The sequence below is a fragment of the Ranitomeya imitator genome, chromosome 4 (genome assembly GCF_032444005.1).
Source record: "Ranitomeya imitator isolate aRanImi1 chromosome 4, aRanImi1.pri, whole genome shotgun sequence".
Lineage (NCBI taxonomy): Eukaryota > Metazoa > Chordata > Amphibia > Anura > Dendrobatidae > Ranitomeya > Ranitomeya imitator.
Window position 1 is genome coordinate 22115524 of NC_091285.1, and position 19000 is coordinate 22134523.

At 43.9% G+C, this 19000-nt stretch overlaps 1 protein-coding gene across 2 annotated transcripts in view; it reads right to left on the reverse strand.

Moving 5' to 3' along the window:
• Window positions 1–19000, reverse strand: part of FBLN1 (fibulin 1) — a 59896-nt gene that overhangs the window by 31333 nt on the left and 9563 nt on the right. For both annotated transcript variants that reach the window (XM_069763310.1, XM_069763312.1), the window contains exons 2-3: window positions 8836–8947; window positions 251–389 (exon numbers count right to left, since the gene is read on the reverse strand). In XM_069763310.1, the coding sequence (XP_069619411.1) occupies window positions 251–389; window positions 8836–8947 (251 nt within the window). The remainder of the gene's footprint in view (window positions 1–250; window positions 390–8835; window positions 8948–19000) is intronic.

Consider the following 19000-nt stretch of genomic DNA (forward strand, 5'->3'; position numbering starts at 1 on the left):
GGGGAAGTAATAAAAATGGGTATCCGCTAGGGGGCGGTAATAATTTGTAGGCAGGTGAGACCTAATGGATATGCACCCAGTTTGCAGCTATACTCTAACACATAGATAGGGGATGAATTCCTGATTTCTGGGGTCTGACTGATCCCAAAAATGGTGCGCTCTTGTGCACGTGCCCCCCCATGACCATGCATTGTTTCGCTACTTCTCCAACTTGTTGTAGGATCACAAGTCTCAGCAGATCTCCGCTCACCTGCACAAACCGGGCTTCACAGCTGGACGCCTTCTCCTGGTCACTCGCATCACAAGAGTTTTTCTCGTTGGCAATGTTGATGCCGGTCGTACAGTGCAAGTCCTCCAGCTGATTGAGGCAGCATTGCTCCTGGATTAATCTAGGAAAACAGTAAGACAAACAAACATCTGATATTTCATGAAAAAAAGTCAATGTAATTCCTCATGGCAGGTTCTTACAGGAACAGCGCCACACCTGTGTACAGGTTGTATGTGGTATTGCAGCCTAAACCCATTGTAAATACAACTCATGGCCAGTAGTGGCGCTGTTTCTAGAAAGAAGCAATGTTCTTGAGCATTGTAATAAGTAAGTAAGTAATAAAAAAAATGCAGTTTCTAAATAAAGTTCTTTATTATTAAGGGAAAAAAGAAATCCAAACCTACAGGATCCTGTGTGAAAAAGTGATTGCCCCCTATCTTTGCAGAATTGTTGTAATTCAGCCACATTGGAGGGTTTCCGAGCATGGACCGCCTTTTTAAGGTCATGCCACAGCATCTCATTATTAGGGCTCATCTCCACTTGTGAGAAAAACGGACGAGTGCAATCCGATAAAAAATCGGATTGCACTCGGACCAATGTTAATCAATAGGTGACATTCCATTTGCGATTTTTTTCCCAGCCGAAATCGGACTGAGAAAAATCTGTGTCGGCTGAGAAAAAAATCGCAGCATGCTGCGTATTGCTGAGATTCTCGGACGAGACTCGCCAATGCAAGTCAATGGGTGCGAGAGAAAAAACGCACAGCACTCGCACCATGTGAGTGCTGTCCGATTTTTACGCACCCGTGTCCTTAGAAAAGCCGGCAATTCAGCGCAGAGTACAGTAAAATCACACTGACAGGTTAGATGAGAGTAGATATATACACATAGAATAGGTATGTATATATCTATATATATAATTGCCTAAGGGTTTTTCCGTCCGTCTGTCTGTCTGTCTGTCTGTCTGTCTGTCTGTCTGTCTTGGAAATCCCGGCTCTCTGATTGGTCGAGGCCGCCAGGCCTCGACCAATCAGAGACCGGCACAGCATCGACGTAGAAATCCCACGTCTCTGATTGGTCGAGGCCGCCAGGCCTCGACCAATCAGCAACAGGCACAGCGACGATGATGTCATAAAGGACGTAGAAATCCCGCGTCTGATTGGTCGAGGCCGCCAGGCCTCGACCAATCAGCAACGGGCACAGCGTCGATGATGTCATAAAGGACGTAGACATCTCACATTTCTGATTCAGCGATGGGCACAGTATCGACGTAGATGTCATAATGGTTGCCATGGTGACGATGATGTCATAAAGGTTGCCTCGACCAATCAGCGACGGGCACAGTGTGCCGCGAATTCTGGAATCATCATTGTCCATATACTACGGGGACATGCATATTCTAGAATACCCGATGCGTTAGAATCGGGCCGCAATCTAGTATATATATATATGTCAGGGAGACACCTATATATATATATTTATATTTAATGCAGCGTGAGAGAGCTTTAAAGCTGTTAATTCAATTACCGGCTTTTGCTTTCTCCTTCCTAAACCCGACATGATATGAGACATGATTACATACAGTAAACCATCTCATATCACCATTTTTTTTGCATATTCCACACTACTAATGTCAGTAGTGTGTATATGCAAAATTTGGGCGTTCAAGCTATTATATTTAAGGGTTAAATGGCAGAAAAAATTGGCGTGGGCTCCCGCGCAATTTTCTCCGCCAGAGTAGTAAAGCCAGTGACTGAGGGCAGATATTAATAGCCTGGAGAGGGTCCACGGTTATTGGCCCCCCCCTGGCTAAAAACACCTGCCCCCAGCCACCCCAGAAAAGGCACATCTGGAAGATGCGCCTATTCTGGCACTTGGCCACTCTCTTCCCATTCCCGTGTAGCGGTGGGATATGGGGTAATGAAGGGTTAATGCCACCTTGCTATTGTAAGGTGACATTAAGCCTAATTAATAATGGAGAGGCGTCAATTATGACACCTATCCATTATTAATCCAATTGAATGAAAGGGTTAAAAAAAACACACACACACATTATTAAAAATTATTTTAATGAAATAAAATCAAAGGTTGTTGTAATATTTTATTTAACGCCCAATCCAATCACTGAAGACCCTCGTTCTGTAAAAGAAAAAACATAATAAACCAACAATATACTTACCTTCCGCAGATCTGTAAAGTCCAACGATGTAAATCCTTCTGAAGGGGTTAAAGGGAACCTGTCACCTGAATTTGGCGGGACCAGTTTTGGGTCATATGGGCGGAGTTTTCAGGTGTTTGATTCACCCTTTCCTTACCCGCTGGCTGCATGCTGGCCGAAATATTGGATTGAAGTTCATTCTCTGTCCTCCGTAGTACACGCCTGCGCAAAGCAAGATTACCTTGCACAGGCGTGTACTACGGAGGACAGAGAATGAACTTCAATCCAATATTGCGGCCAGCATGCAGCCAGCGGGTAAGGAAAGGGTGAATCAAACACCTGAAAACTCCGCCCATATGACCCAAAACTGGTCCCGCCAAATTCAGGTGACAGGTTCCCTTTAAAACATTTTGCAGCCAGGAGTTCTGCTAATGCAACGCTACTCCTCGCTGCAAAACCCCAGGGAATGAAGGTAAAGTAGGTCAATGACCTATATTTAGCTTCATTTGCGGTGAGGCGCCCTCTGCTGGCTGTTCATAGATCGTGTGAACTTTCCTAGAAAGCCTGGGAGCTTTCTAGGAAAGTTCCCACGATCTATGAAAAGCCAGCAGAGGGCGCCTCACCGCAAATGAAGCTAAATATAGCTCATTGATCTATATTTAGCTTCATTCTCCGGGGTTTTGCAGCGAGGAGCAGCCTGCATTAGCGGAACTCCTTGCTGCAAAATGTTTTAACCCCTTCAGAAGGATTTACATCGTTGGACTTTACAGATCTGCGGAAGGTAAGTATATTGTTGGTTTATTATGTTTTTTCTTTTACAGAACGAGGGTCTTCAGTGATTGGATTGGGCGTTAAATAAAATATCACAACAACCTTTGATTTTATTTCATTAAAATAATTTTTAATAATGTGTGTGTGTTTTTTTTTAACCCTTTCATTCAATTGGATTAATAATGGATAGGTGTCATAATTGACGCCTCTCCATTATTAATTAAGCTTAATGTCACCTTACAATAGCAAGGTGGCATTAACCCTTCATTACCCCATATCCCACCACTACACGGGAATGGGAAGAGAGTGGCCAAGTGCCAGAATAGGCACATCTTCCAGATGTGCCTTTTCTGGGGTGGCTGGGGGCAGGAGTTTTTAGCCAGGGGGGGGCCAATAACCGTGGACCCTCTCCAGGCTATTAATATCTGCCCCCAGTCACTGGCTTTACTACTCTGGCGGAGAAAATTGCGCGGGAGCCCACGCCAATTTTTTCCGCCATTTAACCCTTAAATATAATAGCTAGAACGCCCAAATTTTGCATATACACACTACTGACATTAGTAGTGTGGAATATGCAAAAAAAATGGTGATATGAGATGGTTTACTGTATGTAAACCAGGTCTCATATCATGTCGGGTTTAGGAAGGAGAAAGCAAAAGCCGGTAATTGAATTACCAGCTTTTAAGCTATCTAGCGCTGTATTAAATATAAATATATATATATAGGTGTCTCCCTGACATATATATATGTATATATACCTATTCTATGTGTATATATCTACTCTCATCTAACCTGTCACTGTGATTTTACTGTACTCTGCGCTGAATTACCGGCTTTTCAAAGGAGACCCGTGCGTAAAAATCGGACAGCAATACGGATGTCATACGGATGTTGCGATAAAAAAAAAATCGCATGACACTCGCATGACACTCGCATGGCACTCGCATGGCACTCGCAGACGTTACATCAGTTTTTTCGGTCCGTAAATCGGACCATTTTTTTCTCACACAAGTGGAGATGAGCCCTTAAGGTCAGGACTTTGACTAGGCCACTCCAAAGTCTTAATTAGTTTTTTCTTAAGCCAGTCAGAGGTGGACTTGCTGCTGTGTTTTGGATCTTTTTCCCGCTGCATAACCCAAGTGTGCCTCAGCTTGAGGTCATGAACAGATGGTCGGACATTCTCCTTCAGGATTTTTTGGTAGACAGCAGAATGCATGGTTCCATTTACCACAGCAAGTCTTCCAGGTCCTGAACCAGAAAAACAGCTCCAGACCATCACACTACCACCACCATATTTTACTGTTGGTATGGTGTTCCTTTTCTGAAATGCTGTTACTTCTATGCCAGATGTAATGGGGCATATACTTTCAACTTTTGTCTCGTCAGCCCGCAGAGTATTCTCCCAAAAGTCTTGGGGATCATCAAGATGTTTTCTGGCAAAACTGAGGCGAGCCTTTATGTTCTTATTGCTCAGCAGTGGTTTTCGTTTTTGAACTCTGCCATGCTGTCCATTTTTGCCCAGTCTCTTTCATATGGTAGAGTCATGAACACTGACCATAACTGATGCAAGTGAGACTTGCAGTTCTTTGGATGTTGTTGTGGGGTCTTTTGTGACCTCTTGGATGAGTCGTCACTGCACTGGTAATTTTGGTGACCAGGTCACTCTAGGAAGGCTCACTACTGTTCCATGTTTTTGCCATTTGTGGATAACGGCTCTCACCGTGGTTCTCTGGAGTCCCAAAGCTTTAGAAATGACTTATAACCTTTTCCCGACTGATGGATCTCAATTACTTTGTTTCTCATTTGTTCCAGAATTTCTTTGGTTCGCGGCATGATGTCTAGCTTTTGAGGATCTTTTGATCTTCTTCACTTTGTCAGGCAGGTCCTATTTAAGTGATTTCTTGATTGAGAGGAGGTGTGGCAGTAACCAGGCCTGGGTGTGGCTAGGGAATGTGAACTCTGCTTCCCAAAGATGTGGTAAACCACAGTTAATTTATGTTTTAGAGGGGAAAATCGCTTTTTTCACACAGGATCCTGTAGGTTTGTATTTCTTTTTCCCTTAATAATAAAGACGTTCGTTTAAAAACTGCATTTTGTTATCTTTGTCTAACATTTACATTTCTTTCGTGAATGGAAACATTTAAGTGTGACAAACATGCACAAGAATAGGAAATCAGGAAGGGGGCAAACACTTTTTCACACAACAGTAGATAAAACAGGATCCACAGTTTAGTATTGGGGCCCAGGAGCTTCATGTTTCGCCCAGAGAGTAGCAGACGGCGTATCTGGACATCAGATGCTCGCCAGCTCCAGAGCAGCGCTCACATGTGGTTCCTCGTCTCCCAGGAGTGAACTTTCAAAGGGAAGAGGATTTCCTAATTCGCTTCTCTGAGCCGTTTCGCCGTTTCCTTGTGTTTAGCTAAAGGCTTAGAAAGATCCCTTTTATGTAGCGCCAGGGAGCCCCCGAGCCAACAGATAGCAGACTCCGACTCATAAGATTTGGAGAGTCGTGTTCTTCTAACCCTACATCTGCACCCCCTAAAGTATAGGACGCTGGTGAAGGATTTACGAGGATCAGGTAGATAAGGAATTACCCGTGAGCGCTCAGGATACATTCATCATTCAAGCTCTCACTATATCTTTAAAATCCTCTTCTGCAGTTATTATTTTTTGCCTTTGGCAGTACCTTATTAGTTTTATTCAATCTTTGTAGTTTTTTTTTTTAAGAAGGATTTTCTTTATTTTTTATTTTAAACAGCGCCACTAACATCCGGTGGCTATGTCTGGTATTGCAGCTAATTTAAGTGAATGAGTTGCAATATCAAGCACAGCCACAGGAGCGGCGCTGTTTTTTGTTTTTTTTTTCAAGGATCATAAAGGGGATGTCCATTACATATATATTTTATTTTGTCTTATTGCGTACATCACCATTGGAAAAATAGGGATATGTCAGTTCTAGTGTCTATCAATATAACCCTGTATATGGGAAAGCTGAATGATTATGCCCACTTACTTAAACCCCACACTTTTTTGGCACATATTTACTAGGATTGTGTTTGAAAGTGCACGTGCTGCAGCGTTTTCAGCATTTTATGTTTTTGAAAAGTTGGATGTGGCCTACCTAAGATTTATTTGTAGACAATTTATTACATCATTTCATTATGTTTATAGGTAATTAATTTATAACCCTAGCCCTAACCCTAGTCAAACTCTTACACTAGCCCAAACCTTAGCATGACCCTAACCCTACGGTAATCTTTACCCTATCAAAACCCTAGCCCTAACCCTGACCTAACCCTAACCCTAACCCTACTGTAACCTTTACCCTAGCATTACACTAACCCTAACTCTAGTCTGTCACTAGCCCAAACCCTACCATGTCCCTAACCCTACTGAAACTTTTACCCTAGCAAAACCCTAGCCCTAATGCTAGCATAACCCTAACTCTAGTCTAACGCCTACACTAGCTCCAACCCTATCATGACCCTAACCCTGAAGTAAAATTTACCCTAGCATAACCCTTGCCCTAACCCTAGCATAACCCTAACCCTAACCCTATTTTAACCTTTACCCTAGCATAACCCTAACTGTAGTCTAACTCTTACCCTTGCCCTATCCCTACCATATCCCTAATCCTAGTCTCTTATCCTAGGCCGAACATAACCCTAACCTTAGCATTAATACTATTGTAACCTTTACCCTAACAAAACCCTTTAAAACTCATACCATAGCATAACTCTACATCGAGCCCTATTCTTACCTTTACCCTAGCCCTAACCCTATTCTAACTCTTATCCTTGCCCTAACCTTAACATAGCCCTAAGGCTACGTTCACACTAGTGTTGCGCCGCCCTGCGTCGGCGACGCACGAAAAAACGCGCAAAAACGCGTGCGTTTTGCGACGCGTGCGTCGTTTTTTGACCAAAATCGGACGCACAGAAAATGCAACTTGTTGCATTTTCTTGCGTCCGACGCTAGCATCGGAAACGACGCAAGTGTCGAAAAACGCCACCCTAAAAACGCACGCGTCCCCTATGTTAAACATTGGGGCGCGTCGCCGCTGCGTCGCCGGCGCAACAGCGACGCACATTGGCGGAACGCCAATGTGAACGTAGCCTAACCTTGGCCCTAATCCTATTGTAACTTTTAGCCTAACATAACCATATTCTAACTCTTACCCTAGCATAACCCTACACTTAGCCCTATTCTCAACTTTACCCTAGCCCTAACCCTATTCTAACTCTTACCCTAACTCTAACATAATCCTACACCTAGCTCTATTCTCACCTATGCCCTAGCCCTAATCCAAGTCTAACGCTAACCTTTGCCCTAACCCTAGCATAAATCTAAACCTAGTCTAACTTGTACTCTAGCCCTAAACCTAGCACGGATTAGAAAGAAAGAGTGTAAAATTGTAAAATATATAATAATAATAATTTTTATTTATATAGCGCCAACATATTCCGCAGCGCTTTACAAATTATAGAGGGGACTTGTACAGACAATAGACATTACAGCATAACAGAAATACAGTTCAAAACAGATACCAGGAGGAGTGAGGGCCCTGCTCGCAAGCTTACAAACTATGGGGAGCTAATTTCATTGACAGCTCTCTCGGCAGGTTGCTGTCATAAAATTACAAGTGAGATGAGGCTCAAGGATCCCTTCCTGACTTTTCACCAACGTTTTCAACCTTTTCTGTTTTTTAAAAGTTAGCTATGGCCTGACATTAATTTGTAGATAATTTATTACATTATTTTTAGATAACTATTTTATAACCCTAGCCCTAACCTTAGCCCTAACCCTAGCCTAACTCTAGCCCTAACCCTAGCCCTAACCTTAGCCGTAACCCTAGCCTAACTCTAGCCCTAACCTTAACCCTATCTCTAGCCCTAACCCTAGCCTAACCTTAGCCAACAATAACTCTATCCTTAACCCTAGTCCTAACATTAGCCCTAACCCTAGCACTAACTTTAGCCATAACCCTAACCCTAACTTTAGCCCTAACCCTAGCTCTAACCTTAGCCTTAACCCTAGCCCTAATCTTAGCCCTAAACCTAGCCTAACCTTAACCAACAATAACTCTATCCTTAAACCTAGCCCAAACATTAGCCCTAACCCTAGCACTAACTTTAGCCGTAACCTTAGCCCTAACTCTAGCCCTAACCCTAGCTCTAACCCTAACCTTATCCTTAACCCTAGCCCTAATCTTAGGCCTAACCCTAGCCTAACCTTAACCAACAATAACTCTATCCTTAAACCTAGCCCAAACATTAGCCCTAACCCTAGCACTAACTTTAGCCCTAGCCCTAACCCTAGCCTAACCTTAGCCAACAATAACTCTATCCTTAAACCTAGCCCTAACATTAGCCCTAACCCTAGCATTAACTTTAGCACTACCCCTAGCCCTAACATTAATTAACAATAACTCTATCCCTAAACCTAGCCCTACCGTTAGCCCTAACCCTAACATTACCATACCATAACTCTGGACCTAACCTGTCACTTCTATCTTGATCAGAGGAGACAGATATTATTTTTGCCACATTCTGTGAGACATGGAGGACACTGCAGTATTACTTTGCTGTTAGCTAACCCCTTAAAGTTTTTAGTGGATGGCACAATTGTATTTCACTCACCTGCACTGTTTGTCTGAGTCTGAGAGAGTAGGGAGGCTGGCACAGTCCTGATTGAGTGATGCCCACTCGTACCCGCTGGTGCAGCAGACATCGGCCTTCACCTCAGCAGCAGCTGCAACAGACAACATATTATTCATCATTTTCATCATTTTCGCCTTTATTGTTTTTTTTTTCCTTGTTTTTATGTTTGTGCCATATTCATCCTTTTTTTAAAGTTTATTTTATATGTGCTAACCTGTTTTTCTCTAGTCACCTTCCACGACGGCATATGGAGGTTGTCTCTTTGCCCTAATGGGGAACAGGAAACACAGAGAGGTTTAAAAGGACCTCCCACCTCCCACCTGCCAGTGTCTTTCCTGTTCCCCATGGGACAGGGAGAGGTCTCCAGGTGCTGTTGTGGCCGGCGACTGCGGTACCTTTGTGCAGGCTCTGCCTGTTATAGCCGGGCAGCTGATGGTCGCGCTCCGCCTCCTCCCCTGCTGCTCCCGTCGTCCTGCTATGCAGGTGCCTCGGGACCCCCTCCCGGCCTTCCCGCGCCCCCACGAGGGCAAAGCAGGCCTGGGATCCCTCGCCGGGCTCCTCCATGAGCTGCTCGGCGTTCTCCCCCTCCATTGCATCACTTCCGGTCCTTCGTTCTCCTGGAGGCCGCTTCTTCCGGGTTCGCCGGCCGGCGTGTCGGACTGATGGCGTCCCCTCACATGGATCCCGGAGGGGGAGGGGGAACTGTTGATTGCTGGAGGCAGGTGCGGACAGCGTTCTTAAACCCTGCTGAACCACCACTGAGGTAAGACTATTTTTCCCAGTATGGATGGTTCCTTGTGCCCTGCATCTGCGGAGCCCAGCGCTACCCCTGCTACAGTAAGTGTTTTGCAGGGATAGGATCCGGGAGGTAGTACCTATAGGGGGTTTAATGTCCTCACTCCCCTCTCCCTTGTCATTTCAGGTAGAGAAGTCTGCCCCTAAAGCCGCTATTAAAAAGAAGTGCCCAGTCTGTTCTACTAAATTCCCTCTTAACTGGGACAAAAGACTCTGCCAGCCATGTACTGACAAGATTGTAAAAGCTGAGCAACCATCTCTGCTGGATGAAATTCGCTCCTTAGTAAAACAGGAGGTGCAATCTTCGTTAGCAGCTTTTACTACTCCTCCACCTCCGCCACCACATTCCCCAGCTAAAAAGAGGAAAATTCAGGTGGTCGAATCGGACTCTGATTCAGACCTCTCCCATACTTCATCTGTGGGCTGGGAAGATCCTGTATCACCTAAAGCTGAGGTCAGGAAATACCTCTTTTCCTCAGATTATATTGAGGATTTAGTATCTGCTGTCCGTAATACTATGGGCCTAAAAGAGGAATATGAACCACAGTCCGTACAGGATCAGATGTTTGGTGGACTCAGATCGGAGAAGAGAGTGGGGTTCCCGGTGCACGCTAACATCGTTAGTATGATTAATCAGGAATGGGAACAGCCTGAGAAACGCCTCACTACCCCTGCAGAAATGAAGCATAGATTTCCTCTAGAGGGTGAAGTAATCAAATTGGACATTCCAAAGGTTGATGTGCAGGTGGCTAGAGTCGCCAAAAGAACAGCACTCCCTTTTGAGGATTCTTCACAATTAAAGGATCCTATGGACAGAAAGATTGAAAGTCTCCTAAAGAAATCTTGGGAAACTTCTACGTCTATCCTTAAGGCCAATGTCGCTTCCACTTGTGTTGCCAGGGCCCTCTCCTGCTGGTTGGAGAAATTAGAGTCTCATATATCTCAGGGTACCCCGAGAGGTGAGTTATTAGATTCACTTCCCATCCTGCATAGAGCCTCTGGGTTTCTGGCTGACGCTTCTCTAGAATCTGTTAGAGTGGCTGCCAGATCTCTCGTACTCTCCAACTCTGCTAGAAGAGCCCTCTGGCTTAAAATATGGAGCGGTGATATCACCTCAAAGGCCAAGTTGTGTGCTATACCCTTTAAGGGAGATTATGTTTTCGGTCCGGCCTTAGACGATATTCTTGACAAGGCTACTGACAAGAAAAAGGCACTCCCGGAGCAAAAACAACCGAGAAAACGGTTTTTTCGTGCCCCACAGTCTCAGCCCCCTCAAAGAGGGAAAGGCAAAACCGGCAGGTGGAGTTACGCAAAAGGTAGAGGGAAAAATATTTTTGTCCCCCAGCAGCAGCAGCAACAGTCCCAACAGGACAAGCAATGACTCCGACCCGGTAGGGGGGAGACTCTCGAAATATGTGGGTCAGTGGGAAAATATCACCAGTTCCCACTGGGTCCTCAATGTCATCAAGGAGGGCCTATTAATAGAGTTAATTTCTTCCCCCCCCTCAGGGTCTAAAAATTACTACCCTGCCGACTTCAAGAGATCACAGTTTATTGACGTTAGGTCTCAGGGATCTTATGAAATCAAATGTGATCTCCCCAGTTCCACTTTTGGAACAGGGAAAAGGACATTATTCCCGGCTGTTCTTAAGGTACCGTCACACTTAGCGACGCTGCAGCGATACCGACAACGATCCGGATCGCTGCAGCGTCGCTGTTTGGTCGCTGGAGAGCTGTCAGACAGACCGCTCTCCAGCGACCAACGATGCCGGTAACCAGGGTAAACATCGGGTAACTAAGCGCAGGGCCGCGCTTAGTAACCCGATGTTTACCCTGGTTACCATCCTAAAAGTAAAAAAAACAAACAGTACATACTTACCTACAGCCGTCTGTCCTCCAGCGTTGTGCTCTGCACTCCTCCTGTACTGTCTGTGTGAGCACAGCGGCCGGAAAGCAGAGCGGTGACGTCACCGCTCTGCTTTCCGGCTGACCGACGCTCACAGCCAGTACAGGAGGAGAGCAGAGCACAGCGCTGGAGGACAGACGGCTGTAGGTAAGTATGTACTGTTTGTTTTTTTTACTTTTAGGATGGTAACCAGGGTAAACATCGGGTTACTAAGCGCGGCCCTGCGCTTAGTTACCCAATGTTTACCCTGGTTACCAGTGAAGACATCGCTGAATCGGTGTCACACACGCCGATTCAGCGATGTCTGCGGGGAGTCCAGCGACCAAATAAAGTTCTGGACTTTCTTCCCCGACCAGCGACAGCACAGCAGGGGCCTGATCGCTGCTGCCTGTCACACTGGACGATATCGCTAGCGAGGACGCTGCAACGCCACGGATCGCTAGCGATATCGTCTAGTGTGACGGTACCTTAAGTACCCAAACCCTCAGGGGATGTAAGAATTATTATAAACCTAAAAGGTCTAAACCAACATGTGAAATATCGCAAGTTCAAGATGGAGTCTGTAAGATCTGCAATTCCTCTGATAGGACATCACTCCTTTATGGCAACCATCGACCTAAAGGATGCATATTTTCACATCCCTATCCACCCGAGACACAGAAAATACCTCAGGTTTGCGATACAGGGGAGTCATCGTGTGGAGCACTATCAGTTTGGAGTCCTTCCCTTCGGCATTTCCTCAGCACCAAGAGTATTCTCCAAAATCATGGCAGAAGCAGTGTCATTTATCCGGAGTCAAGGTGTCTGCATAGTGCCCTACCTGGACGATCTCCTGATAGTAGCCCCCACCGAGATGACCCTGATGTCCCATGTGTCAACCACTTTGGAGATATTGAAGTCTCTGGGTTGGATTCCAAATATGAAGAAATCACAGCTTCAACCCTCAAAAAACAGAAAGTTCTTGGGTGTGGTTCTGGACTCAGCAAAACAGATGTCCTTTCTCCCAGACGATCACAGGCTACCATTAGTAGCAAAAGTCAGAAGATTCAAGGAGACGAGATTTCCTACTCTTCGGGAGGGAATGTCTCTCTTAGGCTCCATGACAGCCTGCATACAATCAGTGGCTTGCGCTCAAGCTCACTCGAGAATTCTTCAAACCCACATTCTAGACAGATGGGATGGTCGTCCTGGCACTCTAATAAAAAGGATTCACACACCCGGTCGAGTGAAAGCATCCTTAACATGGTGGATGAATTCCACAAACCTCCTGAAAGGTGTAAGTTGGATTCAGCTTCCGCTAGTCACAATCAAGACAGATGCCAGCAGGAGGGGCTGGGGAGCCATAATAAATCATGTTCCTTACCAAGGTCTTTGGAACCAGTCAATCAGCAACAAATCGTCAAATTTCAGAGAACTCAAAGCTGTGGAAGAGGCCCTGTTGGCAGCAAGCCGTCAGATTACTGGTCAACATGTCCAGATCTATTCAGACAATATGACCACGGTGGCTCATATCAAGCACCAGGGCAGTACAAAAATCCTCAGTCTGAAAAAGATCTCCGCTTGAATTTTTTATTGGGCCGAAAAACACTTGCTGTCCCTGACGGCAATTCACCTAAAAGGGACTGCAAATATTCAAGCAGATTACCTGAGTCGCCAGGACATTCATCCTGGCGAATGGAGCCTGGATCTTCAGACGTTCAATATGCTAGTTCAAAAGTGGGGTCTTCCAGAGGTCGACCTCTTTGCCTCTTACCAGAACGCAAAAGTCAAAACCTTCTTTTCCTTGAACCCAAGAGGCAATCCCAGAGGTCTGGATGCCCTAGTCCAAGATTGGCACTTCCAGCTTGCCTACGCATTTCCGCCAATCCCAATCCTGGCAAAGGTTCTAAGGAAGATACGATCAGAAGGGACTCCGACTATCTTGATAGCTCCTTTTTGGCCCAAGAGAAGTTGGTTCAACTTGGTCATCCAACTACAAGTGGATGGACCGGTAATATTACCTCAAAAGAACAATCTCCTCTCTCAGGGTCCTATTCTCCACGCAGACCCTCAGAAATGGAACTTAGCAGCGTGGTTACTGAAGCCCACGTGTTGAAAGCAAAAGGTCTATCGGACCCCGTCATAGCTACTCTCCAAAAGTCGAGAAAGCCAGTAACCAACGCCATATACAACAAAATATGGAAAAAGTTTTCGTCTTTTTGTTTACCTAACCTTCCAGACCCTCTCAAGCCTAATATACCTAACATCTTAGATTTTTTACAAAAAGGCTTAGAAATGGGTCTTAGGCCCAGTACTCTCAAAGTCCAGGTCTCGGCACTTAGCTCCTTTTTTGATCAAGATCTAGCAGGTCATCGCTGGATCAAAAGATTCTTAACATCAGCAACTAGGATGAATCCTAGAAAACAGATAATAGTTCCCCCATGGGATCTTAATGTGGTGCTTCAAGGTCTTACAGGCCCGCCCTTTGAACCTTTGTCCTCCTGCTCTCTTCAAAATCTTGCCTATAAAACTGTATTTTTGGTAGCCATAACTTCGGCTAGAAGAGTGGGTGAACTACAAGCCTTATCTATAAGAGAGCCGTATCTTCTAGTGAGAGATGACTCAATAGTACTTCGTCTAGATCCTTCTTTTCTTCCGAAGGTAGTCTCTGATTTTCATCGTTCCCAAGAGATTGTTCTACCAACCTTTTGCCATAATCCTGCAAATTCGGAAGAAAGAAGATTCAACACTCTGGACGTCCGACGTATTGTGCTGCAATACTTAGATCAGACCCGTGCTTTCAGAATCGATCATAACCTCTTTGTCCATCCCTCTGGGCAAAATAAGGGTAAAAAAGTAGCTAAAAGTACCATTGCTACATGGATCAAAAAGGCTATAACGGAAGCCTACCTTGCTCAAAACAAAATACCTCCAGTAGGGATCAAGGCCCATTCAACAAGATCTACGTCAGTCTCCTGGGCAGAAAGAGCAGGTGCATCCCCAGAGCAGATCTGCAGGGCAGCAACGTGGTCTTCACTTCATACTTTCTCTAAACATTACAGATTAGATGTATTGTCCAATAAGGACTTAGTCTTCGGCCGTAAAGTTCTGCAGGCCGTTGTCCCTCCCTAGTGCCAAATTAGTTGGTATTCCTCCATATGCCGTCGTGGAAAATGACTAGAGAAAATAGAATTATTCTTACCGTTAATTCGGTTTCTAGGAACCTTCCACGACGGCACTAATTTCCCACCCGATACATATTCCTGGACTAGTTCTGGGATTCAGAAGGTAAACCGGTGCTATGGTTTCAGTTGTAAGTCACTGGCAGGTGGGAGGTGGGAGGTCCTTTTAAACCTCTCTGTGTTTCCTGTTCCCCATTAGGGCAAAGAGACAACCTCCATATGCCGTCGTGGAAGGTTCCTAGAAACCGAATTAACGGTAAGAATAATTCTATTTTTATTTATTTGTTGATTTATTTATTGCCATTTTACAATTCAGGGTTTTCAGATGTTTTAGCCGACTTCATCATTTGCCACTTTTCGAAAAAAGAAAAAAAAAACATTAAAAAAATTGCCACAAATTTGGAACAAATATTTTTGTGCAATTGGTTCATCCTTTAGTGAAACGTGTGACTTTTTGCCCTAAAAAGTTGCAACAAAGGTTAAAGACAAAAAAATGTTGACTTTGCACAAAATTCATGAACCGTGCGTGAAATTTTTTAAGAATTTGGAGCATAAAACCTGCAGAAAAGAAAAGAAAAGTGTATTTAAAAAAATAAAAAACGCGAGTGATGAATCAGGGCCCTGTATGACTATTTCAATACAGAAAGTTTTTGTGGCTGAAGAGTAATGATGAGAGGGGCTGCAATATCAACGACGGACCCCCTATTCCCCTCCCACCAGTTATTGGGCTTGGGTTTTATAACCGTATTGTTGTCCTTGCTTCAATGACTCTGACTCTGGAAATTTATTTAATGAGCAGTAAAGGTTTCAGACGGCATTTCCCAGCTCAAAACAAAAGAAGTTTCTTGGAAGAGAAGGAAAAAAAATGTTACGGTTCCAGTAATATCTTTTTTTTTTTTTTTTAATGCAATTCTGGTCACTTTGGAAGTGTCCTGAACCAGAAAGGGATGTTTTTTGTGTAAACCCCACATAAAAGTGTGTGGTCGTGTCAGAATTGAGGGAATGCTGTAAACATCTCTATACTATCATTTCTAATGTTGGAAAGTATGTTTACAGTTTTCAGCCCCAGATGAAGCCATTTGGCGAAACACTCACCAGACATGCATTCTTCTTAGTGGATTTTCCCTGCCTTGTTTTTACTATCTCCATGCTTCTTATTACCCCTGTACTGGATTGGATAATGCCCTGAGCGGTACAATATGTTGGCACCCCCATATCATGCACTGCCATATAGTAAACCATATAATGCCGATATATCAGCACCATTCAAGATAGTACCTAAATAACAGTGCAATACACTGCTACAGTTGTGCTGCCACCATCTGTAAAAAAAATGTATACTACCTGTAATATCTTTGTTTTTCGGATGCAATTCTGGTCACCTTGGGAGTGTTCTGAACCAGAAAGGAATGGTGTTTGCTTAAAATCTGCTTAAAAGTATATGGTCATGTCAGAATTGAGGGGATGGTGTAAGACATCCCTATACTATCAATTCCAATGTTGGAAAGTATGTTACAGTGCTTCAGCCCCTGATGAAGCCATTTGGCGAAACGCTCATCAAACATGCATTCTTCTCAATGGGCATTCTCCTCCTTGTGTTCCTTGTGCCTACTATCGCCATACTTCTTATTACTCCTGTACGGCATTGTATAATGCCCTGAGCAGTACAATTATGTTGCATCCCCCCTTATAGTGCACTGCCATACAGTAAACCATATAGTGCCAATATATTAGCATCATTCAGGATAGTGCCTAAATAACAGTGCGATGCACTGCTATAGTCGTGCTGCCATCATCTGCAAAAACATTATACTACCAGGAATGCTTTCATTTTTCAGATGCAATCCTGGCCAATTTGGGATGTTCCTGAACTAGAAAGGGATTGGGTTTGTGTAAACCCCACCCAAAAGTGTGTGATCAGGCAAAATTGAAGGCATGGCTTAAACATCTTTATACTACCAACTTAAATGTTGGAAAATATATGTACAGTATTACAGCCCCAGAAGAAGCCATTTGGCGAAACGAGCATCGAGAATGCATTGTTCTCCTCCTTGTGTTATATGTACCTACTCTCGCCATGCTTATTATTATTAATAGAACATCTATATTTCCTTATCAACTGGGTTCTGCACCTTTTGATTTAGTATATGGGTATTTATGTATTTCGAGCATATAGGACATTCACATTATTGATGTTTGGGATGACTGTCTTTTTGGCTTTGCTTAGTAAAAACTTCAAATAATACCAACATACAGTGCTCCAATAATTGCTCTATACATAATATCTGATAATAGTACTATAAAATAACTAAAAAAAAACACTGATATTGGTGGTCTGTGGTCCATGGGTCTACACACAAGCTGCTTGCCCCTAAACTACCATCTCAAAGCCATCCAACGTTGTAGACCCAGTAAGGTAAAAAAAAGCCAAAAATCCAACATAGGAAAGAAACGTGTTGCAAGGCATGGGCATCCCAATGTGTCTGTGAACGGAAGGAACGGCCACTTCTGGAGCCTCCTACGACATTGACTTCCAACCTGTGGTTTTCTGGACGTTCCGGAACCACAACTGCTATCATGGCCAAGTAGATATAGAGATTTCCACCAATTTAGTCGCCCAATGTTCCCCAAATCAGATCATTTCTTATGTTAAGTATTAAGGAATATTTTTCAGGAGCCTGTATGGATATTCCAGAAATTCCATGTAGAAGTGTGAGGCTGTCAAATGTCCGCCACGCTCGATGTATGGACGACTTGGCAGGAAAACGTAACACATCATTCATCATCGTTACAAGCATTAGATCCCTTTCCTGGGTTTATAATAAAAAGCAGTGATGATTAATACATTTTTTTGTAATTTTTGGTGTAAAATTTCAAATACGTTCTTAAATTTTGAAAAACATAAAAATGTCAAAAATTCTAAGGATTCTAATATTTCAGATCTCTTCTTAGGAATGTAACCGAGACATGTCCTCAAAAATTACCCTAACATTGGTACACCACCATAAACCACCAAAGCCAACCCACTGATATTGTCGACTTACCCCAACGAAGTCCTGCTACTTGACCAAGTACATTACACCCATATTTTGAGAAAAGGACCCTCAACCGTGGCATCTTCTCACCCTTTTAGACATACAGGACATTACCTTTAAAGAGAACCCATAAACCAGTTCAATCTGTGGGCGTCCTGTTATAGAGCAGGAGGCGCTGAGCAGATCGATATATATGCGAGAAGATTCAGGAATTTTCTCATTGAAACCTATGTTTATTTTAGGCTTAGGAGTCCAGTGGGCGGTCAGTCATCGAGTAAGAACAACCACCGGACTCCTAAGCCCAAATTGAGAAATGAATAAACTATTAGTAGTGCTGAATATTTTCTCACAAAAATATATATCCATCTGCTCAGCTCAATTTGCTCTAAAACATGGAGCCTACACATTAGACAGTGTGTCTGATTTCCTTTAAGTGATTTTTGACCCTCCCAACTGCCCAATTTTTGTTCTGTCTCCCTTAATTATGTTCCGATATATCTTGGAAGCCTTGTCCTATAAATCCCATATTTGAAATTACTTTCCTTTGGGTAGCTCCTTGTGTACTGACCATAAGAGTTTGTTGGGTGCTTTTTCATAAGGTGTGACTTGAGGCTTCTGGACCCAATGCAAACCCCATAGCAGGACCCTCCACCTGCCATTTTTGTTACTGGTAAAGGAAAATTTTGCGGCCCCTTACTCACCAGCTCCCTTGTGCAATGCTGCCCCTCCACCCGATATATCTACCCTATGCCTCAATTATCAGGATCCCTCTCTACTTTTTCCGCCCTCATGGTACCATCAAAGCTTCAGATGAGCATTAGTCTACACGTAACAGTCAAAAATTTACATAAACAAAAATCTCTTCTTCATCCAGACAAATAAATACACAAGCAGCCATTCGCGTCATCGTCTTCACTCCCACCATCCATCAGACACAGTGAATAATAATATTGTACAATCTCATCCAATGTCAGAGCCAAGGACACATTGACAGAGGAGCAAGAAACGCGTTACATGTTTTCGGAATCGGCCAAATGTCCTCATTTGAAAACCAAATTTCAGATACAAATTAAGTCATCAGGATAAACAATGACATGGGCGAAACCAAGATGTCAGCCAACTGGTTGATGAGGGATAAACATGGACATTCTTACATCATGCCCTAAACGCATTTCGGTCTACAGCTGTCTTCGACTTGAATGATTTATCCCATTGTATGCTTGATCGCGTGGAGAGGTTTAGGGCCA